This window comes from Priapulus caudatus, unplaced genomic scaffold (genome assembly GCF_000485595.1).
Source record: "Priapulus caudatus unplaced genomic scaffold, Priapulus_caudatus-5.0.1 Scaffold124, whole genome shotgun sequence".
NCBI lineage: Eukaryota > Metazoa > Priapulida > Priapulimorpha > Priapulimorphida > Priapulidae > Priapulus > Priapulus caudatus.
The window spans coordinates 498,916-525,244 of NW_014577185.1; the positions used below are offsets into that span (position 1 = coordinate 498,916).

General features: G+C 42.9%; 2 protein-coding genes across 4 annotated transcripts in view; both read right to left on the minus strand.

Annotated features, from left to right (window-relative positions):
* The window catches only part of LOC106805690 (protein ovarian tumor locus-like), an 18,618-nt gene extending 11,687 nt beyond the window's left edge, over window positions 1-6,931 (minus strand). For 2 of the 3 annotated variants that reach the window (XM_014807387.1, XM_014807385.1), the window contains exons 1-11: window positions 6,815-6,931; window positions 6,511-6,594; window positions 6,141-6,191; window positions 5,844-5,890; window positions 5,634-5,706; window positions 5,364-5,442; window positions 4,467-4,617; window positions 3,228-3,315; window positions 1,340-1,463; window positions 1,165-1,229; window positions 734-828 (exon numbers count right to left, since the gene is read on the minus strand). In XM_014807387.1, the coding sequence (XP_014662873.1) occupies window positions 734-828; window positions 1,165-1,229; window positions 1,340-1,463; window positions 3,228-3,315; window positions 4,467-4,617; window positions 5,364-5,442; window positions 5,634-5,706; window positions 5,844-5,890; window positions 6,141-6,191; window positions 6,511-6,594; window positions 6,815-6,919 (962 nt within the window). In that variant the 5' untranslated portion in view covers window positions 6,920-6,931. Of the gene's footprint in view, window positions 1-733; window positions 829-1,164; window positions 1,230-1,339; window positions 1,464-3,227; window positions 3,316-4,466; window positions 4,618-4,950; window positions 5,082-5,363; window positions 5,443-5,633; window positions 5,707-5,843; window positions 5,891-6,140; window positions 6,192-6,510; window positions 6,595-6,814 lie in introns of those variants that run through there. The other variant, XM_014807388.1, reaches the window with a different exon arrangement.
* A 369-nt stretch (window positions 6,932-7,300) lies between these two features.
* Window positions 7,301-23,150, minus strand: LOC106805693 (phosphoenolpyruvate carboxykinase [GTP]-like). The gene is made up of 13 exons (XM_014807392.1): window positions 23,046-23,150; window positions 22,283-22,453; window positions 17,978-18,099; window positions 17,237-17,421; window positions 14,918-15,121; window positions 13,765-13,952; window positions 13,031-13,157; window positions 12,419-12,636; window positions 9,957-10,137; window positions 9,429-9,524; window positions 9,051-9,157; window positions 8,644-8,809; window positions 7,301-8,321 (listed from the first exon to the last, which is right to left on the minus strand). The coding sequence occupies exons 2-13, from the start codon at window positions 22,442-22,444 to the stop codon at window positions 8,137-8,139; spliced, it is 1,941 nt and encodes a 646-aa protein (XP_014662878.1). The 5' UTR covers window positions 22,445-22,453; window positions 23,046-23,150; the 3' UTR covers window positions 7,301-8,136.
* Between the last annotated feature and the right edge of the window lie 3,179 nt (window positions 23,151-26,329).

Here is a 26,329-nt window from a genome sequence, read left to right on the forward strand (position 1 = left end):
GACACTTACTCTTCGCGTGTCAGCAGAAAGTAGATTTCATGGTCCTTTCAATAATGCCATAAAAATGCTAGGTCACCGCTAGAAACTAAAAAGTTTTTCAATCGCTCCGTCAGACCATGTCCTCAGAAAAGGGGGGGGGGATCGGCAAAACGAGTTGGAATGTCGAAGCTGGGGGTCAAAGGTCAAAGGTCAAGAGGTGTAAAAGAAGGGGGAACATTCACTCCTTAACTTAAGGTATAGGGAGGAAATGCAGAATTGCGGCACAAATCTAAACGGCTCGACCTAGGCTCGTGATAGTTGGTGTATAGCATCATGGTAGGAAAAGCCATCACTGTGCCGAAATTGGAGGTCACAGGTCAAAGGTCAATGGGCACAGGGCAGATTTTAGACGATGTGCCGAATATCGTGACCGTACGTCGAGCGGTTAAGATTTGTGCCCAACTGTTGACGGACGGACGGACGGACGGACGGACGATCATGCGATTCTACAAGCTGCATCTGACTATGTCAGATGAGCTAAAAATAATATCTCTTTGTCTCCATGACTCATTAATGGATGACTATCGTACAAGCGTGCAATGCTGTCACATTGGCACTACATATTTTTTGCAAGAAATCAACATAATATATATAGTAAAAAATATCAAATGACCTCCCATGAAGATCATATTAGTATGTGAACCACAGCATACTGATACAATCCTTCGGCTGGTATATTGACCACAGTACGTACTTGCGTCCAGTCTCTTCGATGAAAACAGACACGGGACCCTTGTCCTGAGACATCTCCTGCACGTGAGCATGATATGTCTTCCCATCCATGTGCACCTGTAAATAATATACTAAGTAATTAAATTAAAGCTATAAAGCTCACCAAAACTAATCTTTAAATAATGATAATAAAATGGTAAACTATAATAACCCTAAAATCTCTTAATAATAATTATAATTCTCATAAAGAATTGACATAGCGAGTATACAGTATGAAGACGAACACATGTCTACTTGTATATACATGTTCATGGTATGAAGTAATTACCTTGTTATCTGCCAACTTTGCAGTACTAGTATTTGCCATTAAATAATGTCATAATAAGTAAGCACAATAACTTCCACAGCAATTAACTTCAAACAAGCTGCAAAAAAAAACAATTTCGTGCTTACCAAGACTTTGTCCCCAGGTAGATACTCACTCGTCATCATCTGCAACTCAAATTGTCTCTCCTGCTCTGTAAGGAAACATCCAAACACACTAAACACCTTAAAACTGAAAACATTTAAGTAACGTTATCGTGAATCGTGCGTTGTTATTTGATGTGACAGGTATTGTGCATCTTACCTCGAACAGATTCTAGCCAAACATCAAACTCTACATTCCTGTAGTGGTCCGGGTCAAGTGACTTTGCGACCTTGTAAGGGAGAGGAGGTCCATGCAGCATGGCTGCCTTTCGCATCTCAGCTTCCTGACAAAACATAGTAGGAATACTGTTAAAGTCAGGATTTGTGAGGAAACAATTAAAGAAGCTAGATATAGTTGAACGGCTACTGATTTAACACGTGCCGCCACAAAAGCCTATACGGCCACTGTCATAACTTCAAAGGGGAAACACTTTCCCCCGGGCGTAGATGGACGGTCACGTGATGTGGCTGCACTTGTGTTAGAATTAGGGTTAGGGTTAGGGTTAGGGTTTGGGTTTGGGTTTGGGTTAGGGAAAGAAGGCCATGTCTAGCACGGAAGTATGACTGTGGAATCTTTCTGTGGAAGATTTGGACTTTGAAGCATCTAGTATGATCTACGCCACCGACGCCATCTTGTCCATCTACGCCCGGAAGAAAGTGACACCCACTTCAAAGTATGACGACAGGCTGCCGGTTATATTTAGCATGTGCGCGCTGTAGCGTGAACGAGTATGAGCTATAAAAAGTTAAAAACCGTGCTACTGCTGTCCGTACATAGCCGTTGCCAGGTGTTCTCATAGGTATGGGCTGATCGCGAACGTGGTGGTGGGGGAAATTTGGCTGCGATTCGGCTGGTGGCGTACGCGGCGTCAAGAGACAGCGAGGAAGTGATAGAGAGAAAGTGAGATAAAGAGAGAGACAGCAAGGGAGAGAGATAACACGAGAGAAAGAGAGAGAGTGCGAAAGAGTGAGGGAAAGAGTGAGGGAGAGAGAGAGAGAGAGAGAGAGAGAGAGAGAGAGAGAGAGAGAGAGAGAGAGAGAGAGAGAGAGAGAGAGAGAGAGAGAGAGAGAGAGAGAGAGAGAGAGAGAGAGAGAGAGAGAGAGAGAGAGAGAAGAGATGAGAGAGAGAGAGAGAGAGAGAGAGAAGAGAGAGAAGAGAGAGAGAGAGAGAGAGAGAGAGAGAGAGAGAGAGAGCGATTTTGTTGTCTATGCCTACCAATGGCTACGTGCGCACGTTGACCTATGAGTATTTGGCAGATATAGCATATTATGTTCTGTTGTGATGTGGCGATACATAGCCATAGTAAAGTAAAATAAGAATATAGGGACAAGGGAAAATAGGGACGGGGGAACATAGAGTGAACCCCTCCCAGGCGCCCGTCACCCCTAGCAGTCATATCCGACTCGGAGCAGGCGAGTTGGACGTTTTTTTGCCAAGTGGCCAATCAGAGAACAGCAATCAGGGTCCCTTCACCCTAGAGCACGTTTTTGCTTTAGGCGCCACGCTGCCGGCATGTGATACGTGCAAAAATGCGTATCCACGTCGCCCCGCGCGTACGCTACGGGTCATATGTTGAAACGTTTGCCGCCTCGCGGTCGATAAAGTAAAAGCTTTGAACATACAGAGGTTGGTAGAAAGAAGAAAAACGCCAACTTGACTGCATCAAATCGTCAGTGTAAACCCAGCTTGCTCCGCACGCACGCGACATCACTTCGCGCTAGTCATGAAAAAAAGGGGGGGGGCGGGTCCCGCTCATCAATCGACACCGCCGCTCTCCACAACGCACGTACAACGTACGGGCTAGCAGCAACACCCGCTGTTGATTACACATCTCCCCCTTCGTCTGTTGTACCACCTACACTATATTCAGATTCTAAACCGTTCACTCGGTGTGCACGTATCAGGGCCGTGAGTCCTCCTACCGAAGTGCATGTCGGGATACTGAGCTCCTCATTTATCCACAATACACTGCAATGAGTCTAGAGTCTGAACGCATACACAGTCCTTTTAACTGTAGGTATACTGACCATTTCTGCAATAACTGTACCTTTCGTGCCATGGCACCCCGGTCCTTAACTTCAGTAGACGACTCAAGCTCACTGGAATCGGTGTTGCTGGGTGGCTCAGGTGATGGGCTGTAATGCGTTCAAGACAATATATAACTTTTACACATATATACACAACACTTGTACTATCACAATCGCATTCTCATTACAATGAAGTATTTTTCACAAATTAGATCCAGCTTAACAATCTATATGTATGTATTCAAGAGCTAATAATACCTAGAGTGTACAACGGAAAAACGGGAAAATAGTGCTATTTCACGACATGATTATTCTACTTTGCTATTTCTAGAATAATTTTATGGTATTGCATTAAGCAGAATTCTTTGCTCTCTAAAACAAGACCAACCGCTTGTTAATACGATACTTCTAGGCTGAGATATTGGCTCGTAAACTTCCCCTCCCACAGGCCTCACGGCGCTTCGAATCCACATCAGTCAGCATCCTACTCGCCCCTAAGCATTTTGGCTATTGGTTTTCGTCACCACTTGGAGCGCTGATAATTGATGTCACATGCCCAAATTTGGTACTCTTACTACACCATATAGTAACTGAGTTGCGTTGTAGAGACTTAATTTAGAAAACATTGCCGGCTCCATCATGACGGGCATTAGCCGTGCTAAGAAAGATAATGGGAGATAAGGGCATAGGCGATGCCCCGAAAGTCACCTATGATAACCGAAAACCCGTTCATTCATAAAGTTATCGCGGAAAAACCGAACTCTCCCGAAGCAACCTTAGCGACGAGAAGGATGCTGACTGATGTGGATTCGAGGCGCCGTGAATCCTGTGGGAGGGGAAGTTTACGAGCCAATATCTCAGCCTAGAAGTATCGTATTGACAAGAGGTTGGTCTTGTTTTAAAGAGCAAAGAATTCTGTTTAATGCAATACCATAAAATTATTCTAGACTCGCAGGCAGTATTATTCTAGGCTCGTAAAATAATCGTGTCGTGAAATAGCACTATTTTCCCGTTTTTCCGTTGTACACTCTAGGTATTATTAGCTCTCGATGTATTCTATGTACATGTATTCTATATACATAAAATATTGGTGTAGAAATTGTACGCATGGGCTTCATACAAAGCACCATGATACAAATGCTAAATTTATCTCAGTTGTCTAGCTGTTACAACACTTGTGGCCACAACTGGAGTCTGGAAATCGAAATTAGAAGAGCGGTCTATAAAGGAGGAACGTATAGCCACGTCGTAAATGTTACCTGTCTGTCCTGTCACATGTGCTGTCCACGCTGGCTGTGCTCTCCCGCCTGCACCGTGCACTCGTGCCCTTGTTTCGCACCATGTCCACGGCAATGCCAACTTCTGGCCCGAGCTCAAACACACCTTTGTACAGAATTTCGTACACTATTGCTGCAAAGGTAAGATAGCCAAAACCTTTGTTAACTAACTAATCAGTTGACATCAATCCTTAATTTTTCTTTATGAATTTACCTACAAACTAAAATACAGAGTAGACATAAGGGAGATACTTGCTCTCTAATGGTAAATATATACAACAAATTTTCTCTGGCTACATAAGTAGAATGAAAACATTTCATACAACAAGCTTTTCACTATAGAATATCTAACATATTGTAATACCTCTGTACTAGCTATCACTACTTATATTATGTAGATAAATGCAATTACTGCATGTCAAAGCAACTAGAATTGCTCTGTAAATAATTGAATTCATAAATTTACCTGAAGAATTTTAGAGCAATGTGTAAACTACACTCAAGTTGCATGACACAAGAGGTTAACAGGAAACATAAGAGATTCTGTCTAAGAGCACAGCCAACTACACGCAAGATTATATGTTGGGGTGTCAGGCACACACTGGTCAACAGGTCAAAACAGCTTTAGCTTGGGAATTCAGTTATTACCAATCTGGCTTCACACCAGGTGGCATGCTAACCAGCTGACCTTCAACTCAGTCAGCATATTTCTCGCCTTATACCTTGGTTTTCAAGGCAAGAACTTGCATAAATTGACAGTACCTGAAACCTGTTATGCACTTGGCTAGACCTTGTATGTCTGCAAGTAATTTACAAGATCCCCTTGACTACTCCTTTATAACCTATCCCCTAGCAATATATGAGTAAAGAACGAACTACCTTGACAAAATGCAGCACTTTCAATATTGGATTTTGGGCACACACTATCATAATGATTTCCACTGTGGCAGAGAAAAATCTGTAACACATCAACAAGGATCAACATGTATTATATGACTAGAGGTTAATCACTCAAAATCCCATTAAGAAATATGTAGATATATGACCCACACAAGTTCCTCAAAGATATGTGGTACCATATATGCATATATACATTCACCTTAAATATTGGTGAAAATGTGTCACCTGTAAAATTAAAAACGTCCACACCTTATTTTCAAATCCATTTCCTGTGGCATTGATAGGTGGTTGGCCAATTTCCTTGTATACTAGGAAATCTCGTCTGTAATGAAAGGCAAACTGAAAAATGGCTTCGTGTGGCCGGGTCAGTCATGCAGTATATAAGCTATACCTAGAAGCTGTTTAACAAGACTACAGTAAGTTACTGATAGTTTTGTATATTACACTGGTTTTACATACTTGTACAAGCACGAAAGTGCTTTTAGCTCCACTTGCCCGGCCCAGGTCTATAACGAAAAGTAACTAGGTATAAAATCGCAACACATGCAGACACAGCTAGCCTACCATCCAAAGTATATAAGTGGATTAAAGAGCTAAAAGGGCTTGCAACTGCACATACTGAGGTGAAACCATTAATGGTACTTTGTGTAAACTTTTATTAAATGTTTCTTTTATGCGTAAACAGAGTTGTAACATGACCTGAATACAATTTCGCATATAATGTACAATACGAGTGAAAAAATTTCATGTGTTTACCTTTGGGTTCTTCAGTGCTGTTATATGCCACTCAAATGGGCCCTCGATGAACTGAAGTTGATATTGGTGTCAGTTTGTTAGATAAAAAAATACAAGGGGAGTAGAATGTCGAACAATTTTTATCAAGACCTCCCTACTAAACACCTTCATTGAGTGTATTGAAAGGCTGCATGGCTCTGTTCTATATCATGTTCTAACTTCCATGGCATGTTCTATATCACGGTATCAGTATTGGGCCCTGTATTTCCGCTATAGAAAGTCTGCACACATACGCACCGCAACTCATAAACTTGTTGAACTCATACGTCCGATTTACAAACACGTCGTTAATTAGCGAATACAAGCGGCATACGATAAGACATGTACTTACAGGTTCGAATTTCTCTCGGTGTCTCTCCATATAAGAGATGCAGGCAAGTCTAACACTAGCATGGCACGTCTGTGTATCAAACAACTGCAATGACACATGCAGGATATGTTACGTTTTGTATAGAAAATTTCCTGTGTTCCGTTAAACGCTGATTATTATTACAGTTGAACAGTTGATTTTTACAGGCTTTCGGTTGCTGAAATGGCCACGTGCAACGGAATGGTGTAGATTTCTTTTTGCTGCTCATAGTCTGCACGAAATACTCATTTTGCTTTTTTCTAATGACCACAAATTATCTACGCACCTGTTCGGAAACAGCTCGAAAGAGACAGGAACCATCTTTGGCTGTCGTTTTGCGAAATAATTGCAGAGACGATAAATAATCGTCCATTGCATTTCTGCTCCCCATGACTATACCCTGGTGTACGTTCGTCTGGCATCCACCACGTGCATGCGAGTGGTGCGTCGGCAACTTGTGTGCACTCAAAGCAACGGTCATTGGCGGAAAGTTTGTCGGGCGTAATCAAAGCATTGTTGGGGCGGGTCGGCGGCTGTGCGCGCGAGCTCGCCATCGTTTCGAAAAGATTACAAATTATATTGTTCAACAATGTGTGCTCGTAAATATATACTTTGTTTCAATTTTTCAAAACTGTAAGTCAATACTGAATACATGTAGAGATGAGTATATCAAAAATTGTAAAAGTAGAACTTTAGAAGTGCTATGAAATTTTACAGCTGCTGTGTATCACTGAAAACAGAGTTGTTCATCTATAATAAGAAATAAGACCTGTTATAGCTACAACTTCCATGGAATTTATTGATTTACTCGTGTGCAATTCCTTACATTCATAGTTGTCACCTAATTCTATAACTCCATTTGATTTGGTTTACAAGGACTTTCATTTTTATAGCTGCTTTCAGACTAGTTATACTACAATCCAGTCAACTTAGAATCGTAATATTAGTGATTGTTAATTAGAAGATTCTGTGATTAAAAATGTGCCCATAACAACAGTAACAGTTTTTGAAGAACTTTGTTCAATAATCATACACTAACACAGTAAGTCATAACACCAACGTGCAGCTACATTAACACAGATTAAGAGATCAACAGCATCTTTCTTAAATGGCATGTGTATCTCCTTGCATAAAGATTCTTAAAACTGGGATTTTCATATGTACCGGGTTTTCTTGATCACCAGATCTATGCATCCTGCCACTGAAATCTGCTAGTGAACTGAAACGACTATGGAATACGCTGTCGCCTTTAACCGCTGCCCACTTCTTAACATACCTAACCACACACCTACTAATGTTTCTATCTTCTTGAAACGATGCACATGGAAACGTTATACACACAAGATGTCTACAAGTATTTCAGTTGAGCATTTTGTAATACCATCTTCAAGAATAGATAGCCAATGAAAGAATGCAATGGTGGTATGTATTCCTAACATCAAGTCACGCCTAACAGATGACAAACGATACAATACACGTCGATAGGGTGACCCTAAGTGGAACAATCATCACTACGTGGAACGCTTTCACTACGTGTTACTAGAAATGCTAACGCAGCTGCTGGTGTGAAGAGCACCTACAGGGGGCGCCTTGTTAGGGTGCATGCGTTTACATGGTCTTGAGGCGGGCCTCCTGCTTTTCCATCTCTTGCCTGACCTCTTCTGGGAGATCAGTGCCCAGCTGGGCCTGGAAGAAGTTGTGTGTCTCCACCATGTCTTCCAGCCAGTAGTCTTTGGGGATCTCAAACATCGCCTTCCAGTCAAGCTGTGGTAGTCCTTCCAGGTTGATCGTGCCTGCAAAGTCGGGTGTCATTAACGTAAAACTACTTACGCAAACAGGCTTTCGTGAAACTGTAGCAAATGTACAGATTTTCCTTTAAACCACAAACATACACCAGCTAACTACCATAGTAGAGAGCACCAATATCGTTTTCTTTCATCATTAATCATGCACACGAGGAATGTTAAACGAGGGTTGTACGAATACTTCAGATTTCTGAACACAAGAAGAAACAACGTCTGGTCTATCACACGCCCATCGGGTGCAATTTGAACAAGTTCTGCCTGCACCTTCTCTTACAACATTCACTTCCCACTTCCTCCCATCTCTACGCACCTTCCTTCGGCACGATTCCAATGGGAGTCTTAATACCGATGTCCTCCTCTCCTCTGCAGCGACGGAGAATCCAATCAATGACACGGATGTTGTCTCCGAATCCAGGCCACAAGAACTTGCCGTTGTCGTCAGTACGGAACCAGTTCACGTGGAAGATTTTTGGCAGCTGTGTGAAGACAAATGCAGATAGAGCCAAATCCTAAGCACTTATTCACTAGGAGCCGCTCTCTATACAGATGCCACAATCCAGTGCGAGATGAAAAATCCACATAATTAATTTAATTAATAACGTATGTGCAGTGTTGTGCACTGCAGTGCCAAACTTGATTCTAAATAATTACACTAGAAGGTTCTACCGAACCTCAGCAAAGAGAAAGAATAGACTAGTGAGTATGAGCATTGTGTACCTTGTTCTTCGGGTTCTTGCCAAATTGAAGCCAGTGCTTGAGGTAATCTCCCCAGTTGTAGCCCATGAATGGTCTCATGGCCATTGGATCGTGCATAATGTTCTTGCCTGCACAAAACATCAACATTATAAACACGACCGAAATGAAAATCACTCATTTTCAGATATACAGTCAAGACATGACTTTAATAATAGTGTAACTAGCTTTGGGCCTAGCATTTAAACACACACCTCGAGTATAACAACAGCCAGCTTACAAGAACTTACAGCTTTCTAAGAGAAATGCATGTTCCCTGCTCAGGGCTATGACCACGAAATGGTAGTTACTACACTAATAAGTATGGCCCTTTTGACCACTAGCGCAGGTACTGATACACACCCTTGAATTCGGCAGCGGCCGTTGTCTCAGACTTCACGCAGGCACCGACGAACACACCGTGGTTCCAGTCGAAGGTTTCGAACACAAGCGGCACACCTGCGACAGGACAACGACGACTCCAATGCAGCCAAAAAACACGTATTGCAGGTGATTTGAAATTGGCCTAGCAATCCCCCTTACCCGCCCCCTTGTTTTACTTTTCGATCATATTCTATATATACAGAGATGAGAACGGCCCAGGACGAAATTCGCGTGATATATTTCTACTTACTGGTAGAATAGCGCCAATCGCTATATTGTGAGCACCGCAACTAATCCAAATTGGTAAAACTACGCATTAAACACACTGAAATCCACTGTCAAAGATCGATCGTTACCATGGTTTCTCTCAATTAGTTCTGACTTGCAGCAGTGCGTGAATAAATAGTACATTTGTGGGCCGCGGGATGGCGAGTTCAGACGGTAAAAGAGCATCACTAGCCACGGGACATTTTCCCACTGTCTGCCAAACCATATTGCTAAATTTACCCTTCGGTCTGCGGCCACCGAAGATGATAGCGGAGATTGGTACACCGTTGGGGTCCTCCCACAGTGGGTGGATCATGGGGCACTGGCCAGCTGGGGTGCAGAAGCGAGAGTTGGGGTGGGCAGCGTTGGACTTCATTCCCATCTTCCAGGGCTTGCCCAGCCAGTCGGTCATCTGAACGTCCTGGAATTCACACGAGCACGACGGGTGACACTCGCTCACAACAGGATCAGAATGCCATACAAATACAACATCCACTGTCTGTAGCTACTTGCTACTTTTTAGCTCAATTGCACCAGATAATAAGCCACTTAATCTACCTTAGGTATGTAAAGCCCGCCGCACACGGTGAACTATCTGCTGAGCCAACGGCCTCAAGTGATAGCTCATCAGATAGCTCAGCGTGTGCGCGCAGATTCTGCACAATTTTTGGCCTTGCGTGGCTGTGAGACCGATATCTATCGTGTTTGATATTTGTGGCCACGCGAGGCCAGAAACTCAGCGTGTGCAGGCTCCGTGATTTTCCAAATACTCGTGCGCGGGCGCATTATAAAAAATATATAGGCACTATAAAAAATATTAGGTTTATTTTTAATTCCCTTAAAAGAACTTGTAATACGATCAAATTCAGGCATCAATTGATGCAAGAAGAGCAACACGGCACGCGCGTTTTGTATAGACAATTCTCAATACGACACAATTACACAGACACGCGATTACCATTGTGTCAACACGCCAGCCACACGTACAATGCTTATAGCGCCGCACCAGTTTATACCAGCCATACCAGCCAGCGCGGGAGTCGTTGCCTCGCTCCACTAGTACATGGTTCATACAGGACTGAAACATTTTCCAAGGACTTTGCAAGGAAATTTTATTGGAAATTCAAGGACATTTTATCGGAAATTCAAGGGCATTTTATCGGAATTCATACAACATACCTGGATTAATTTAATAATAACCCCATTCTTAATCACTGTCACCTCTAAAACTTACCTAGATCACATTAATAAACCCTTCTAAACACTGTCACTTCTACAACATACCTTGATTTACTGACTGATTTTAATGACTTACTGTCATTTATGATCATCATTTAACTGTCTATTGTGTCTATAGATTTTTAAGCTCATTTAACAATTTTTATTGAGGTTTGCACATTATTGATGGTACAAAATTTCTTTTTATTACAGGCAAGGATTCTTTCTAAAAATTCAAAGACATTTTCATGAAATTCAAGTACTTTTCAAGGACTCCCCTCAAATTCAAGGACTTTTCAAGGACTGTGCGAACCATGTAGTAGACAATTGGTTCCAGAAGCCATGCGCCCGCGCCCGAGTACCGCCACGCTGCCTGTTAATGCAGCAAGCGATGGTAAATAGCCCGAGCTATCATGATCAGCACCTGTTATCATTCTGCTGCATCAAAAGCTCGCTGCTGGTCTGCGGGCGCCACGCTGGCTAGCAAATGTTCGAAGTTTCTACGTAATAATCACGGACTCGCCGATATCAGGCAGAGGTAATTGGCAGTCCGTATACATTTCTAGGAGTTCATCGTTATTTCGTAGGAGTCCGTATATTTTGCTACAGACAGTCATTAGCTGGGTAATTTTCCGTAGCTGTCCGTGCGTTTTGGAACATTTCTGTGTTTAGTCCGTATTTTCTCCGACTTTCTAGTTCATAGTGTAAGTGCCTAGGGGTAATAAAGTAGATCTATACCCTATAGAACCCGTAGATTCACTATTACGGTATTTATTCGTGTACAAGTCGCACTTTTTCTGTACACAACTTCAATAAAAAAAATCAGGGGTGCGACTTGTACACGAGGCTAATAAATCTTGTGCAAGAAATGCCATTGTTATCGCAACCAGTCGCTATTGTAATGCCGAACCACGCGAGCGCATATTGCATATGGGCACAGCCATCTTTAATACATTACCGTACTTTTCAATGTATGAAAACTAAGCCCGGTCAACTAGCGGTACTTCTGGTCATTTGAGCTTGCCGACTGGTTTCATAATTATTATTAATAATATTAATTGATCAGTCAGGGATAACTGCTATTTACTCAGAGGACAATGACTTGTAATCAAGTGTGAAATCACTGTGTATCAAGTTTGCCAACTGCTATGATATGGTTCAGTATTGAACTGCTCGTTTACTTCAGTGGAGCCAATTAACATAACTGTGAATATACACTGGTGTACAAATGACAAATTAATTGTCCAATTCCACTAATAATAGTAGACATGTAACCTAATTTAAAAAGCTCCCTCGCCCTTGTAGTCCATCTCTATGCAAATTTCGATTATAAAAGTTGTGTACCAACTTTTCAAGGCAAAATATGGGGTGCGACTTGTACACGAGGAAATACGGTATCTAGATACACTATAGGTAGCGTAGTATTTTGCATATGCTCAACGTTGAAACAACTACCGTCCGCGGGCCGACAGCGGCGGGCGTACCTTCGGTTCTTCGAACTCGTCCTCGAGTCCCTCCCAGTAGACACGGCCGTCGACACTGTCGGCAGTGTTCGTGAAGATGGTGTTTGTCTTGCACGTCAGCATGGCCATGGGGTTGGTCTTCATGCTCGTGCCCGGCGCGACACCGAAGAAGCCGGACTCGGGGTTGATGCCGTACAGCTTGCCGTCATCAAGGAAACGCAGCCAGCCGATGTCGTCACCTGCGACGACGCGGCGACGCACCATTTGTAGACGGTAGGATCTTATTTAGGTGTGTGAATGTGTGTTTGTATGGGGAGAGGTGGGACGATACAGGTAGCTCGTGATATGATCAGTATCGCGATACGATAAATAAATTGCGATACTTTCACGGGAATTGGAAAACGACCTAGCAAAACTATACACTTAACCAGGACTCTCATGTGAACACTTACAGGTCAGTATCGTCGAGCGAGCGAACAAGTAGTGTTGTGACACAACGAAGAGTTGTGTCGCCACCGCGAGCTTATTGCCATGTGTCGACTAGTTATGGTGTATCGTGCGCCCATCATACGCACGGCACATGAATGTAGTTTTTTAGCGTCATACGGGCAGAATAATTATTTCCCTACTCACCCACGCATCGTACGGTCCATCCTGGAAGGTTGGGGCGCAGCATGGCAAGGTTGGTCTTGCCGCAGGCAGATGGGAATGCTCCCGTGATGTACATCTCCTTTCCCTTGGGGTCGGTGACGCCAGAGATCTGTTACAGCAAAGCCAGGTTTCGAAATTAGCAAGTAGCAGGTTTTCTGCCTACATGCGTCAGTTTTATGCCTGCTATCAACGTCGGTAGCAACTACTTGTTGCCAAGAAATCCCAAATATATCATATTAAAAGCACCAAAGATTCTGCCAGGTGAGTAAATTTACTGCCTGGTAAAGAAGGTAATTTCCAACCCTGAGATGTGTTACAGCAAAGCCAGGTATTGAAATTTAGGGCAGCAAGCAGCAGTTTTTCTGCCTGGACCAATTGCAAAATGCTATCAGGAAATTCTTAATAAACCATGGTAAAATCAGCAAAAGGTTCTGCCTGCCCTTTTCAGTGGCAGCAAGTATTTACTGTGCAGTAAAGAAACAAGTTTTTGAGTACATCCACAAAGCATGAGCAAAAACCCCATAAAGTACCAAAGTAATTAATTACACAGCATTATTTTATCTTATGTGGTATGAATCTGCATAGGCAACCTGCCATGTATGACACTGGGTCAGCAGAAGGGTATCAAAAAACTAGAATAAGGTTAGGAACAAGGTACGGATGAATAGCGAGTCACAGCAACAAGAATAGAGCTACAAGCATGGACGGCCACATACCAGCATGTGCTCGGCCATCCAGCCCTCGTCCTTGGCGATTCTGCTGGCAATACGCAGAGCGAAGCACTTCTTGCCCAGCAGCGAGTTGCCACCATAACCGCTGCCGTATGAGACGATCTTCCACGTGTCGGGGAAGTGAGCAATCATGGTATTCTCGGGGTTGCATGGCCAGTGGTTGACAACAGGCCCTGCAAATGTAAAACGTTATGTAGCCCGCCTCCTAGCTTCTCACTTCCTCACACACCTCATCCAAATATGGGGATCACTTGAACACTAACAAATAATGGCAGGAATTGACAATATTTTATTATTTAAATATTTTATTATAACTTGAAATACTTAATACATAATCAATAAATCGCAATTAATTTTAGTTTTGTTACTTTCCTTTATGTTCAGTGTTATTTACATTAGTTTAAAGGGATAGTAGACTCTAGGATTTTACTGCATACAACTGTACTTACTGTATAACATATTTGTTACTAGATACCTAATTTAAATGTTATAATCAATTACACATCAACACTACGAAATTTGAACGGCGCAATGACACCCGCGACCGTGCTGCCACCCTGAAAAGGTTGCGTATTTGCCAATTTATTTTGCACGTTACAGACCGAGGGCTAATCACAAAGGTGCAATTATATTCATACCTAAATGCTATTTAACCAAACGATGTTCATTTTAGGACAAATTTATCCATAATATAACTGAAACTATATGTCGTTTATAAGATATTACAATCCTTTTGCTTTTAAATTAATAAATAAGAAACACCCCCGTCTGTAGCCCTTGGCTGAAAAGTGGTTTTGCGCAACTTATCAGATCGTGCGCTTTGAGTGGCGCCACCGTCGTTGTAATCAAACTGCAGTCGTTAGTTTTAAAACATTTTTGAATAATATTTATAATGGTGATTGAACCATGAAACTTTTTATGTAGCGTAATTTTAACCTAAATTAACTGAAAATAACCCTGGAACCTAGAGTAAACGATCCCTTTAAGAGCTGTTTTACCTGCACGGATCCTGCAGGTTAACAGGAGCCATGCCTACCCACAAACGTCCACGTGTACATCAAATGGCGACCTTCTCACCTGTCTGCACACTAACAATTCTCCGCCAGTAAAGGCGCGTAGAAAAAGGGAGATAACGTACGTGTGACTGGGCGAGGCACGCCGACGGAGTGGAGACACTTCACGAAGTAGTCGTCACCGAGGGCGTCCCAGATCTTGGGGGACACGCGCGTCATGATGCGCATGCACAGCACGACGTAGTTGGAATCGGTAAGCTGCACACCGATCTTGGAGAACTTGGATCCGACGGGACCCATGCTGAAGGGAATGATGTACATGCAGCGTCCTGGAAATGGGAAAGAAAGAATCCGTACAGTTTTGCACAGTAGGAAAGTAGCAATGGGAAAAAACTTGATATAAACGACCGGTTTCGGGCGATTGACACATATCCTTGGTATTGAAAACATTAACAGCGAATCACTTAAAATTTACCAGATTCTTTGCTCATTTAATATCCACTGCTTCATGCTCCTCTCAGCAGTGTTTTTTTTTAAAGAATAAATAAAGAAGTCATTAGGATCTAAATCAGTTTTTGCATCTTAGCATCCACTTTCCTGCTATTTCTCAACACGTTTCCCACTCTTCCTAACTAACCCATCAAGTGAGAGACTCTGCTGATTCCAAAACTCATCTGTACCCATTTTGATTTGATAACTGAAATATATACACCCCACTTGGGAAGATAACCTAACAATCTGCATTCAAATCAGTGTTCGAAATTCACGTCGGCCCGTCGGCCTGCCGCCGACAGTTTCGATGCCGGGCCTACAGCTTCTTGATAAAACAGGCCCGCTGATCCTGCAGCGATTTGATCCCTGAAAATTCGAAACACTGAGAAACTGTTACCTGTAGAAATCCTTGCTTGCATATTAACTTCCAGGGGTATTTATTTGAAAACTAATCCGTGATAAACCGTGACATACACATAAACAATGCGTTCGCCCACTGCATATTCGCGCAGCCTGATTGTAAATGAAAGAGCGATAGCCTGGAACCCTGTTCCAAGCTGCACACCACAGTGTAGTAAACTAAAGGGCAAGTTGCCAGTCGAGTGCGGAATTAGCTGCGACTCCCCGGCAGCGTTCAAAATTAGTGCCGACACGGAGGCCCGAGGCCACAAAGTTTTTGCTTCGGCCACCACTTCTACGAAACTGCCCGTCCTCCTGACCCGCACTTTTCCCCCTCATATTACGCTGAAATACTACGGTTATCGCAACGGCAGTTTAGACAGACTTGTAAATGGGAGCGCATTCTAATACGCTTCGTTCCCGAACGTAGACGGGTATCCAAAACATCCTCCAATCATGATTCGCCACACGAACAAAACCTCGTGACAGTCTAAGAAATCGATTGCAGCATGTAGCGTAGCCCAGTGTTTTTATGACCGCATAACAATAAGTTCATATGTCGCAGGGGTTATCGTGGGGAGTGAGGGCACAACCAGTGACACCTGACACGCACGTAATCAAAGCTGTTAATTGAATTCGTCACATTCAACCATTTTGTTACTCACTGCTAGTAAATAAGCAGACCACCAACTTTTGTGCAGGACCACAGACTTTCTGAAGTTGGTGGTCCTGCTGTCCACTACAGGGTTCTCCAAGAGCACTTATAGCCTGGCGGCCCGCCAGGCTATCGTCGAGCCCCGCCATCCTAAAATGCACCCGCCACTCTAAATATCATAGCCGCCATGCTAAATATCATAGCCCCCGGACCCCCCTAGCACACAAACCGCCTTCGGCGATTTACAACTAGGACCGTAAAGGACATCAGCACCCGCCATGCTATAATGAAAAAGCTTGGAAAACCCTGCATTAGCTTTTCAGCCAAAATTCGAACCCTGGCTGCGAGTAACATGAAATCGTTTCTCATTGGTGAGTGACCGTTGGTCTGGCCTGAGCAAGTGTCTCAGATTTCGACCATTCGACATGACTGTATGATCGACACATGGTTAGACTGGTGTACGTATGACGGCTCCACTCGCAATGTTATGAGACGCTACTACGTTGCTACCGATGTGTACCAGACTACCAGTCTGGCTCTCTGCTGGGGAGTTGTAGTTACCAAGGAGCTACATATAACAACGATGTGGCGTTTCCTTAATTGTGAGCCCCCGGCAAAGAAGTATAAACTGTCATCCGACGAGAGGAAGGAAAAACAGAGGGATTATGATTATGGACATTGATAATGACTATTAAACACAAGGAAGAACATGATATGCTGTTTTATTACTGTAATTTGCTCCAAAATTGGCAGGCCTGCAATTTTAGGAGCTATAGGCCCTGCAGGCCTACAGCTTTTTCTGCTCAGTGGCAAACACTGATTCAAATAGTGAAATTTAAGCTCCATTTAGCCCCTGCTCGGCCTACCCTCATCATTACCCTTTTTTAGGTGTACCTACCCTTCATGCAGCCAGGGAAGCGCTTCTTGATCTCCACTTCCATGTTGGCGGGGCTCATCCACTGCCCGATGTTCGTGTGTGGGCCCTCGGACAGGTGCGGAACCGTGTCGTGCTCCTTCTCCGTGCAGACGAAGGTCTTGCTCTCGACGCGAGCGACGTCAGCAGGATCAGTGCGCACGATGAAGCTGTCACATACAAAGGACACACGCACACGCGTTACGTCGTTGATTCACCACGTAGTCATATTTTACTATGTTCATAGTATTAGTTTACTTTAAAATTTTTATATTATTCTGGGATCAAGTAATATTTTTATTATTTTCATAGCATTACTTTATGATTTTTATATTATTCCTGGGATCAAGTAATATTTTTTAGTATTTTCACAGCATTACTTTACAATTTTTATATTATTCTGTGATTAAGTCATTTAATCATTTTCTTGGCATTACATTACATTTTACAAAGCTGAGGACTCACACGCATTGCATCGTTGATTCGCCACAGTCATATCTTGCAATTTTCATAGCATTACTTTACCTTTTTTATATTTTTCCGAGATAAAGTAATATTTTACCAACACTAATATTAAAAGTCACCGTCATTAACTCCGCAATCAGATTTCGGTGTCGTCCTAAAAAATTATTTTAGCTGCTAGAGGCAGTACGACAACAGCACACACACTGCAGCCCCAGACACCCTCTGCCTTCGCGGGCGAGCCTGTGATGGATGAGCGCTTACCAGTTGTCCATGGCGTGCAGCCTCTTGAGGCTACCACGCTCCATCAGCTTGCCGATGATCTCATCTGCCTCATTCTGCGAGCCATCGCAGATGTACAGGCAACGCGGCTCGCAGAGATCCACCTGTCAGAAAACGGAATACCGGCCGTGAAACAAGACACGCCTAACGAGGGGAATGATCTGATAACGCATCGTTAGAAATGCTGCAAGTGCGTGTACACGGGGCGTGCAATTGGCAGGGTGTTTTTTTGATACACTGCATGTCTAAACAAGTGTAAAGGTTGCTTGGGGGAAGTTCAAACAAACAAGATTTACCTGTTACAGTTTACATTAGCAAAAAAACAGCAATTATAAAGCAGTGGCAGTGCTCACCTGGCTCTGATATGCAAAGCAGTTTATTCACCCACATTGCACCATGGTACTACATTACAACATGTATGACAAGATGTGTTATGTAGCGATACAGAAGTAATGTCCTCATTATCCCGTCCACGCTACAATGTCTCCAGCTGCTTCTGTTATCAATTTCTCAGCAACTAATTAGCCATTAAGTCGGTCAACCTAGCTGCCCATGACAGACTGCTTCTGGGCATGACAAATAATGAGAATGAACGTCGATACTGGTAACGTTCACACCAGTTTTCGTCGTATGCTAAAATTATCAAGCTACTATTGTTAGATCGATGCCGGGAGCTTCTCCCTAAAAGCAACTAAGTTGTAACAGATAAGCTTTTTGTTCATGAAAAAGTTTGCCATCAACAGGATTTTTGAGTGAGTGAGAGAAACTAGATAGGTTGCTAAGTATTTTGCAAGGGTTTTATTTAGACTTCCTGCTCCACTCGCTGCTATTTTCATTCGGAACCCCAGCATTACGCTCATGTCTTTCATCAACAAAATGCCTCCTGATGTTGCCTTCTAGGAAGTAGAGATCTAGTTCCACTCAACTGATCAGCAACATTTCCATCACCTATACATGCGCAGATGGTGCACAGCTGAAGATCTGAATACATCAATCGTTACCCACCCCACAAAAGAATTTGTTGTCAATAGACTAAATTTGTCACCTATAATAATAATGACCCCTCTACCTTCAGGCCTGGCCCACGTTAATAAAATCTAAATGGCGGATGAATGTCATTATACACAGATGCACTCATACCCCCCACCCCTTCATTTCACAAAACTATTGAGGAACACCACCAAAGGTCTGAGACAAGAGAACCTGTGGCAGCCGATTATATCTAGATACAAAACTGACTCGCGACTCACTATGTTCCACAGTTACATAGCAACTAAACCATTTCCTGGTCACGCCTCAGCTCCAAGTCTGCATTCTGCCAAATTACACCTCAGCTGATATGATTCTCTACATATGATATTAAACAACTCAGACGGCACGCCTGAACAGATGTGTACCATCTGCGCAAAACTGGTTTTCAATGAGAACCTGCTTTGTCTGGCTCGTGTTAGGTCACTTCTTAGCTGCTACCCCCTTCCCTCTCCACACCTCACCGCAACCTGATCGATTTCGCAATGCTGCAACGGTGAATGGCTGGCTGTTAAAAAAGTACAACATGGCTACGGTGGCATGCACACGCAAGCAAGCCGGCCGGCGGCCAACGCCACGTAGTCAGTCTACCCCTCGATATAACAGTTGCATCCGCATACGACTGCAATTGAATCTGGCTGATATATATACACAATCTGCGCTCAGCTGCGTGGCAAGCCTTGCCAGTACACAGATGATCCTGACGCAAGCCACTTCATCTGGCCTGTGGGTGGCAAGCAGGCGCAGCCATTACTACAGCATTACGACAGTACTACACAGATCAATACGAGCTCCTTACATAATTCCAGCTCTTTTTCCCCCACCAAACAACATCCCCGGGATGCCCCGGTGCTACACCTTCACCTTGCTACATCTTCCCTCGTGCAGTCATCGGCCTTGAATCAGTTACCCACTATATTAGGAACCATGGTCTCACAGCTTTGAGCAGGGATAGAATTGCTACTTCTGTCACACACTGTACGAATATATAGAATCCACTTGGAAGCAGATCGCGCTCGGCTGCTTCTATATTTCGCTCGCCATTAACAAAGCTGGTTCAGACATGCAGGATTAATAAAGTTATTCTTGACAGCTAGTCGTAAACAGCTCCCATGTCACAGAGTGCCACGTAGGCAAGCTTCCCACACTGTACGTACGTCAGTTAGCTGCAGCCTGCACCACTACTGCACAGCCTTGTTGTTTGCATGTGGCAAATATTGATTTCAATCATGGCGGCCAAACGAAATTTTCTACATAGATTTTTCTACGAGTTTCCCTACTTTTTTCCAGCCTTATTTTCCCAAAATTAAAAGTAGTCATGTAATGAGAAGTATTGATAACTGACAGTGGCAAATTTAATAAGAGTATGTTGCTGCAATGTGTCTTGTGTGTATGTTTTACACACAACATCCAATTATATAACGTCTGAACTCTGAAGCCTTTACTAGATAGCTCATGATCATTACCAATAGAACGAACTCTCACATACATCACCACGTACATTTATTATCTGCATTTTGCCCTTCATTGCCTACTGCTCATCACACACGTTACTAGTGACTGCATTTAAAAAGCAAAACGTAGTAAAGCAATCAATCCGTTGGCTGAAAATATATCCGTGGTGCTACACACACGCATTAAAAACTGCGACTATTGCACGGATTTATTTCTACTGGCACATGGTAATGCATCCGGGGCAGCAGCTGATTGTAAAGCCTTTTTTCTGAGCTCATTTTCAGGCTAATGTTTGGCAGTGTTTTAATATAGCATGCGACCTTTAGAATTTAAGTGGACAAGATGGCCCCCACGCACCCACGCCATATCCACGGCATGGGTAGCACGGCACCCACGCCATATTCACTGCTGGCAATCTTTGACATTCACGCTGAGCCACGCCTGAAGTTTCAATGACTATCTCCCTCGCTCGCTGCAGATGTACCAACTATTTACCACATGCCTTTTGGTAACAGGCTAAAAATAAGCAGTAACGTTTGGGATGAAGGCCACCAGCTTTCCCATCCAAGAGGAATACAAATGCCTGTAATTATACTATTTGATATGTGAAATGACATGTCAGTGTATTCATCGGTTATTTTTTATTTACCCTATACGTACATAAAAAACTAGAGGGCCGGCTACTCAAACATTACCTTAAATATATATCTTCTTCACCTTATATATATGAATAATGTATGAAGCTAACTAGTGCGAATTGATTCCAGTATGATAACGGATATTTCTCTCTAGCCCAGTAAAATTTCTGGCCCTTACATAACAAATGAAGATCGGAATTATAAATTATACTATTGGAATGAAACTCTTTGCAGTACTCAGCAACATGACAAGTGTAGTGCAGGCAGTTAGACACTCTAAACCTGCAATACATGCACTCTCATAGCTAGTGACAGCACTTTCATAGGTATGATGATACCTTCTGCAGATCAGTGCACCGCAAGAGTGCCAGTGGCCGCTTGTATATTATGACCTTGACAGACCAAATCCAAAGGCATACAGCAAAACTCGTTTAAGAGCCAAGCTACAATTTAACTGGTAGCTTTTCAGGCAATGCCGAACATCGAATTTGCGCTCGATACAGAATATCTGTAACATCATAACAATTTTAACATGCATGCACATTTATACCATCGACAGATAGGTCTCATTAAATACACTACAACAAGCCACACCTATATGATCAGGGCACATGCCCTTGGGTATGAATTGAAATAACTAGTTCAGCTGGTATAGACTTCCTCGCAGACCTTTAAACAGGATACGGGGCACAACGCAATGCACGTATGCCACGTGAGTGAGAAACGGAAAACAAGTAATATAGCAGCAGTTGTGGTGGAATTCCGGAGTGTTGAAGGATAGGCAATGTCTGTACCATGAACCCTTTATCATGCACATGTTTGATTTCTAATATGTACACAAAAAAATTGTTCGGCTTAGCTGCGCATAGGTTAAAGGACACAGTTCTTGTATACAACAGGGCTACCAAATAGCTTGAACAAATGCTTACCAACTTGAAAACTTGAAAACTTTAGATCATCGCTCAGTTCTTAACACTTTAAAACATTAGCACATACTTTGAACAATTCCATTCTGATTCAACTTGGCACGTAATCCACAGAACTAGTTGTTAACCTTGCCACCTTTCGGTACATGCCACATTGCACGAAAATATAGCACAGGAGACTGGCAGCCAGTCTGCTTCGACTGCCATTACACAACATGTAATTTTACGTTGGTACGTACCTTCTTGGCTACCCATTGTTGCACCTTGCTTGGGAGTCTGCTGAAGTCTCCCTTTGCAATGGGAACGTGGCCCAAATGAGGGACAACAATCTCATGGACTTCGTAGAAACCCTTCTTATAGACATCGGTGTCAACCTGGTGGGGGTGCGACTTAGCAGCCATGATAGTCAACTGCAAAATAGAGTCAGGCGTGAACTCACACTCGCTGATTCACCAAAATACATCACCGGCGCTGTTATGTATGCTTGCAGCCAGTCACTGAGGCTGAAGCCTGAAGGGGTCATTGTCGTATAGGGTACCTACCCGAGGTACATATATGTCACCTACGCCTACTACCTAACCCTAACCCTATCACTGTATCAGATAGTTACCTCGGGTACTATACGACAACGATTTTTCGTGCGTCACTGAGAGTCAAGTGACAGAGCTGCAAACGTTCTGTCATATATTATATACACACGCGCCAGACACACAGCAAGTTATGACTCATGAGATGACACAGTCAGTACAAAAATAATACATATTTTAGTTTGTAAATGTAGACTGAATTGGTCACCGGATTGAACAAATTAGGCCTACAAAGGCTACATATCTGCGGCACGGCCCAGACGCCACTGGCACTCGACTTGTCGTAATGACAAATAGATCGCCTAAAACAAATATCAGTCGGTTATTGTATTGATATATAGTTACAATGGTGACTTAGTGCTATACTATTTCACATAAAGTGGCAATTCACTTAAGGAGGACGAACACATCTTACCGGAAAGAGACGATGAGCTGATCTGCGACAAAGACGGTAAACGCGTGGTACAAATGGCGCAGTTCGCAACCGGTTCCCGCCAGACGGCGCCAAAACAAGGTCAAAAGAGTCGATCGATGACGTATACTATTGAGGTGCCGAAGGGTGGTAGGAATCAAGAGGAGCGTAAATGCAACACACACACGGTATTTTCTTGGATATAACCACCGCAATACTTAACCCTCAGTCGCCGATGTGTCATAAAATGGTTACAGCATTATATAAAACTTAATACAATCATATAACATATTAAAAAAATCTCACTAAAAAGTAATCGCCTCTCCCGCCTCTTGCAGCCGCGAATACAAATAATGGAGCCGTCGGTGGGCGTGGCGTGAACGTGCGATCGCTACCCCCCCCCCCCCTATTCGTAAACGTCTGCCAGTTCTGACGTCAATGGCATTAAACGTGTGGCATTAAATTATGGTGTTGTACAGTGGCAGACGTCCATAGGCAGCAGGCATGAACCACTGTTTCGTCGCATAGAAAACATACACTTTATTTATGTTAAATAACTACAGATTCATGCTCTATGCTCAGCTTTAAACTTTTGACAGCTATATGATGCGAATTTCTACAAAGTAGTAGTAGGATCACATTTCAAACAAAAATGGCCAACCGGTCACCATGGCTACGCCACTTGACGGAATGTCCACAACTACACGACAAGACCTTTCTAGACGTCCACGAGGCATCTAACTTGTGTGCATAGAGCAAATTATTACACTAGTGCCGAATTTCGCCGAAAAAAATGCAAAAAAATGCCTTTTCTAGAGACCAAATAGTGAACAATTGGCGGTGTATGCCGTTTAATAATTAATGCAGTTAACAATATGCGGTATTATGCATACTGTTGGTGGCCAGAGATATGATATCCCACAATACAATCTATGTCCTATGTAAAATGTTAAATGTCAATGGACATGCATGGCCATGACCCGCTATGGAGGTGCATATGCCATGTACAGCAGGCTGCCGTACTGGTGTAAATGATGTTATATGTGTTGGCGTTATAAGCAGCATCTCGGGATACGCGTATTTTAAAGAAGTTTCTTCCTCTTCTTTTGGAATGAGTATATAGAGGCCCTAATCGACATGCATTCCGGTAGAGCTGGTATTATCGTAATCTACCGTGCTATATGCACTGAGCGCCCAACGCCAAGAGTCGAACTTATGGAGGCCGGCAAGAGTATGTGACTGAGAATGGCTCGAGCTAGTGTCAGTCTCCTTCCTCTACAAGCGTTCAGTCATCTATTGAGTGACGAGGTCGTGTGCTTTAGCCATAGAAATATATATACAGTTCCTACACATAGTCTTTCTAGTATGCTATTTCTACAGTCTCGCTGAGCTTGTACGAATTGCATAAAATTAATGTATGGAATGAAGCTCTGACAGAGTGAGTTATTCGTGAGTACGGGTAGAAGGCTCTGCATAAACACGTACTACAAGATACTCCCAGCGTTGGCATAAACAACATTACATGAAATAATTTGCATATAGGAACACTTCCTTTGCCACCCATCCACTTTCTTCCAGTGACACACCGTCAAAATATTCTGGCATAACGTTGACGCACTCTAGCTGTCTCTAGCGACATATATGCGTTACTCAATAATAGCGCAATAAGTCGCTATAACTATAATCTCTATGCGTACATACAATATTGAAATTTGTAACCTAACAGTGTAGGACAAGAGTAACCTACTCTGTTGGGTGCCATTATTGTAGCTACTCTACATGGTAGATAGATTGACGTAGTAAGATTGACGAACCTTCCTAGCCAAACGAGTTGTTTTTGCCGGGGGACAAACAAAGGTGTGGCATGGATCCCTGACTGCAGAGGTACAGGTATAGAGTGTGTGAATTGTACCGTACTCTATTACGCTATATTGGAAATTATGTAATCATTAAATCAACAATAATATTAAATCCTAATCGACGATTAAGGCTTGTTGTTTGAATTGGTCCCACACGTATTTGCACAGTAGCTCGATCGGAAAAAAGGCCGAATACTAACGTTTTACACTGGCAAAAAGTGTAGCGTTTGTGAATGTAACAGCGATACAACTCAGGATACATACCTATCTATATATAATAACAAAAATCTATATATAATAACCATGGCAGTTTGTAAACATCTTAACCTAAATGAAGAACCATACGGAACAGGTGTTTTCGAAACATCTGTTTTTATACAACACCAAAACGCACAGGTCTGTGCGTACGATCTGCTGCACGCGTACGTTGCTGGTAGGCATGGGCGCAACCATTGGGGGGGGGGTCCCCCCCCCCCCGACTTTTTATATGACCTCCCAACTTCTGAAGACCTTTATTTCTGGGAGGTCAAAATAGTCCTATAAGCGTTTATTATCGTAAAACATCCATATTTCACGGTGAAAGTTAAAATAAAAAAAACCCCAGGTGGTCAAGTTGCAGTGTGATAACTGTGATTCAGATCAGATATCTAAATAGAACCCTTGTTAATATCATTTAGATTCGACCTACATATAACATTCAATCTCACGTGCATGAAACGAAGCACGACATTCACGCACGCGTTCGCAAGCCAACCGTGTCTATATAGCTACGCTGCGTTGTGTTATAGACACTAAAAAAAGCCTATCTCCACACAGAGCGGCGCGTCGCGGCGCGAGCAGCGTTCACACCGCTACGCGGCAAAGTTAAAACTTATTATATTCTTCATCAAGGGATCCCCAATAAACCAAAAAACACCTTGTTTTTGAAAATCGATATTGAAGCAATTGCAAGGATTTTGTTGGAAAGTGTGAAGCCTCAAAGATGAATCACATTTTGTTTCTAACTACTGTTCTGCTGTTTCACATTGTCAGACATTTTTGCATTATTATTTTTATCATTAATTATTTTCCTCTCATCTTAATCATGCTAACATGTGTCACACACGTTAGCAGCAGTCTGTGTGTAGCTTTAACTACTAGCCTTAATCGTAATTAATAAAAGCGATTTCTGATATTTTATGTATACATGATCTATTCTTCAATGACATGCACAATTATGCAACAACTTCGCATCAAACACGCTGAAATACGTAATATCATTTGAACCATATACGTTGATATTCGCTGGCCGCAGATCACGTTGCTAATTGGCTGCTTGGACCCCCCAACTTTCAACACGTGTTGCGCTTGTTGGTAAGCCATAGTATATGGCATCGATTGTTTGTACTATATTTACCCCCGTAGTAGTTGTAACACTGGTTTTTACTC

Excerpts from the sequence above, each read along its gene's own strand:
- LOC106805693 (XM_014807392.1), bottom strand. The coding sequence starts at position 22,444 with ATGGCTGCTAAGTCGCACCCCCACCAGGTTGACACCGATGTCTATAAG. Across the intron at positions 13,158-13,764 it reads GGATGGCCGAGCACATGCTG|ATCTCTGGCGTCACCGACCC; the intron begins GTATGTGGCCGT and ends TTGCTGTAACAG. Across the intron at positions 8,322-8,643 it reads TGGAATCGTGCCGAAGGAAG|GCACGATCAACCTGGAAGGA; the intron begins GTGCGTAGAGAT and ends CCGACTTTGCAG.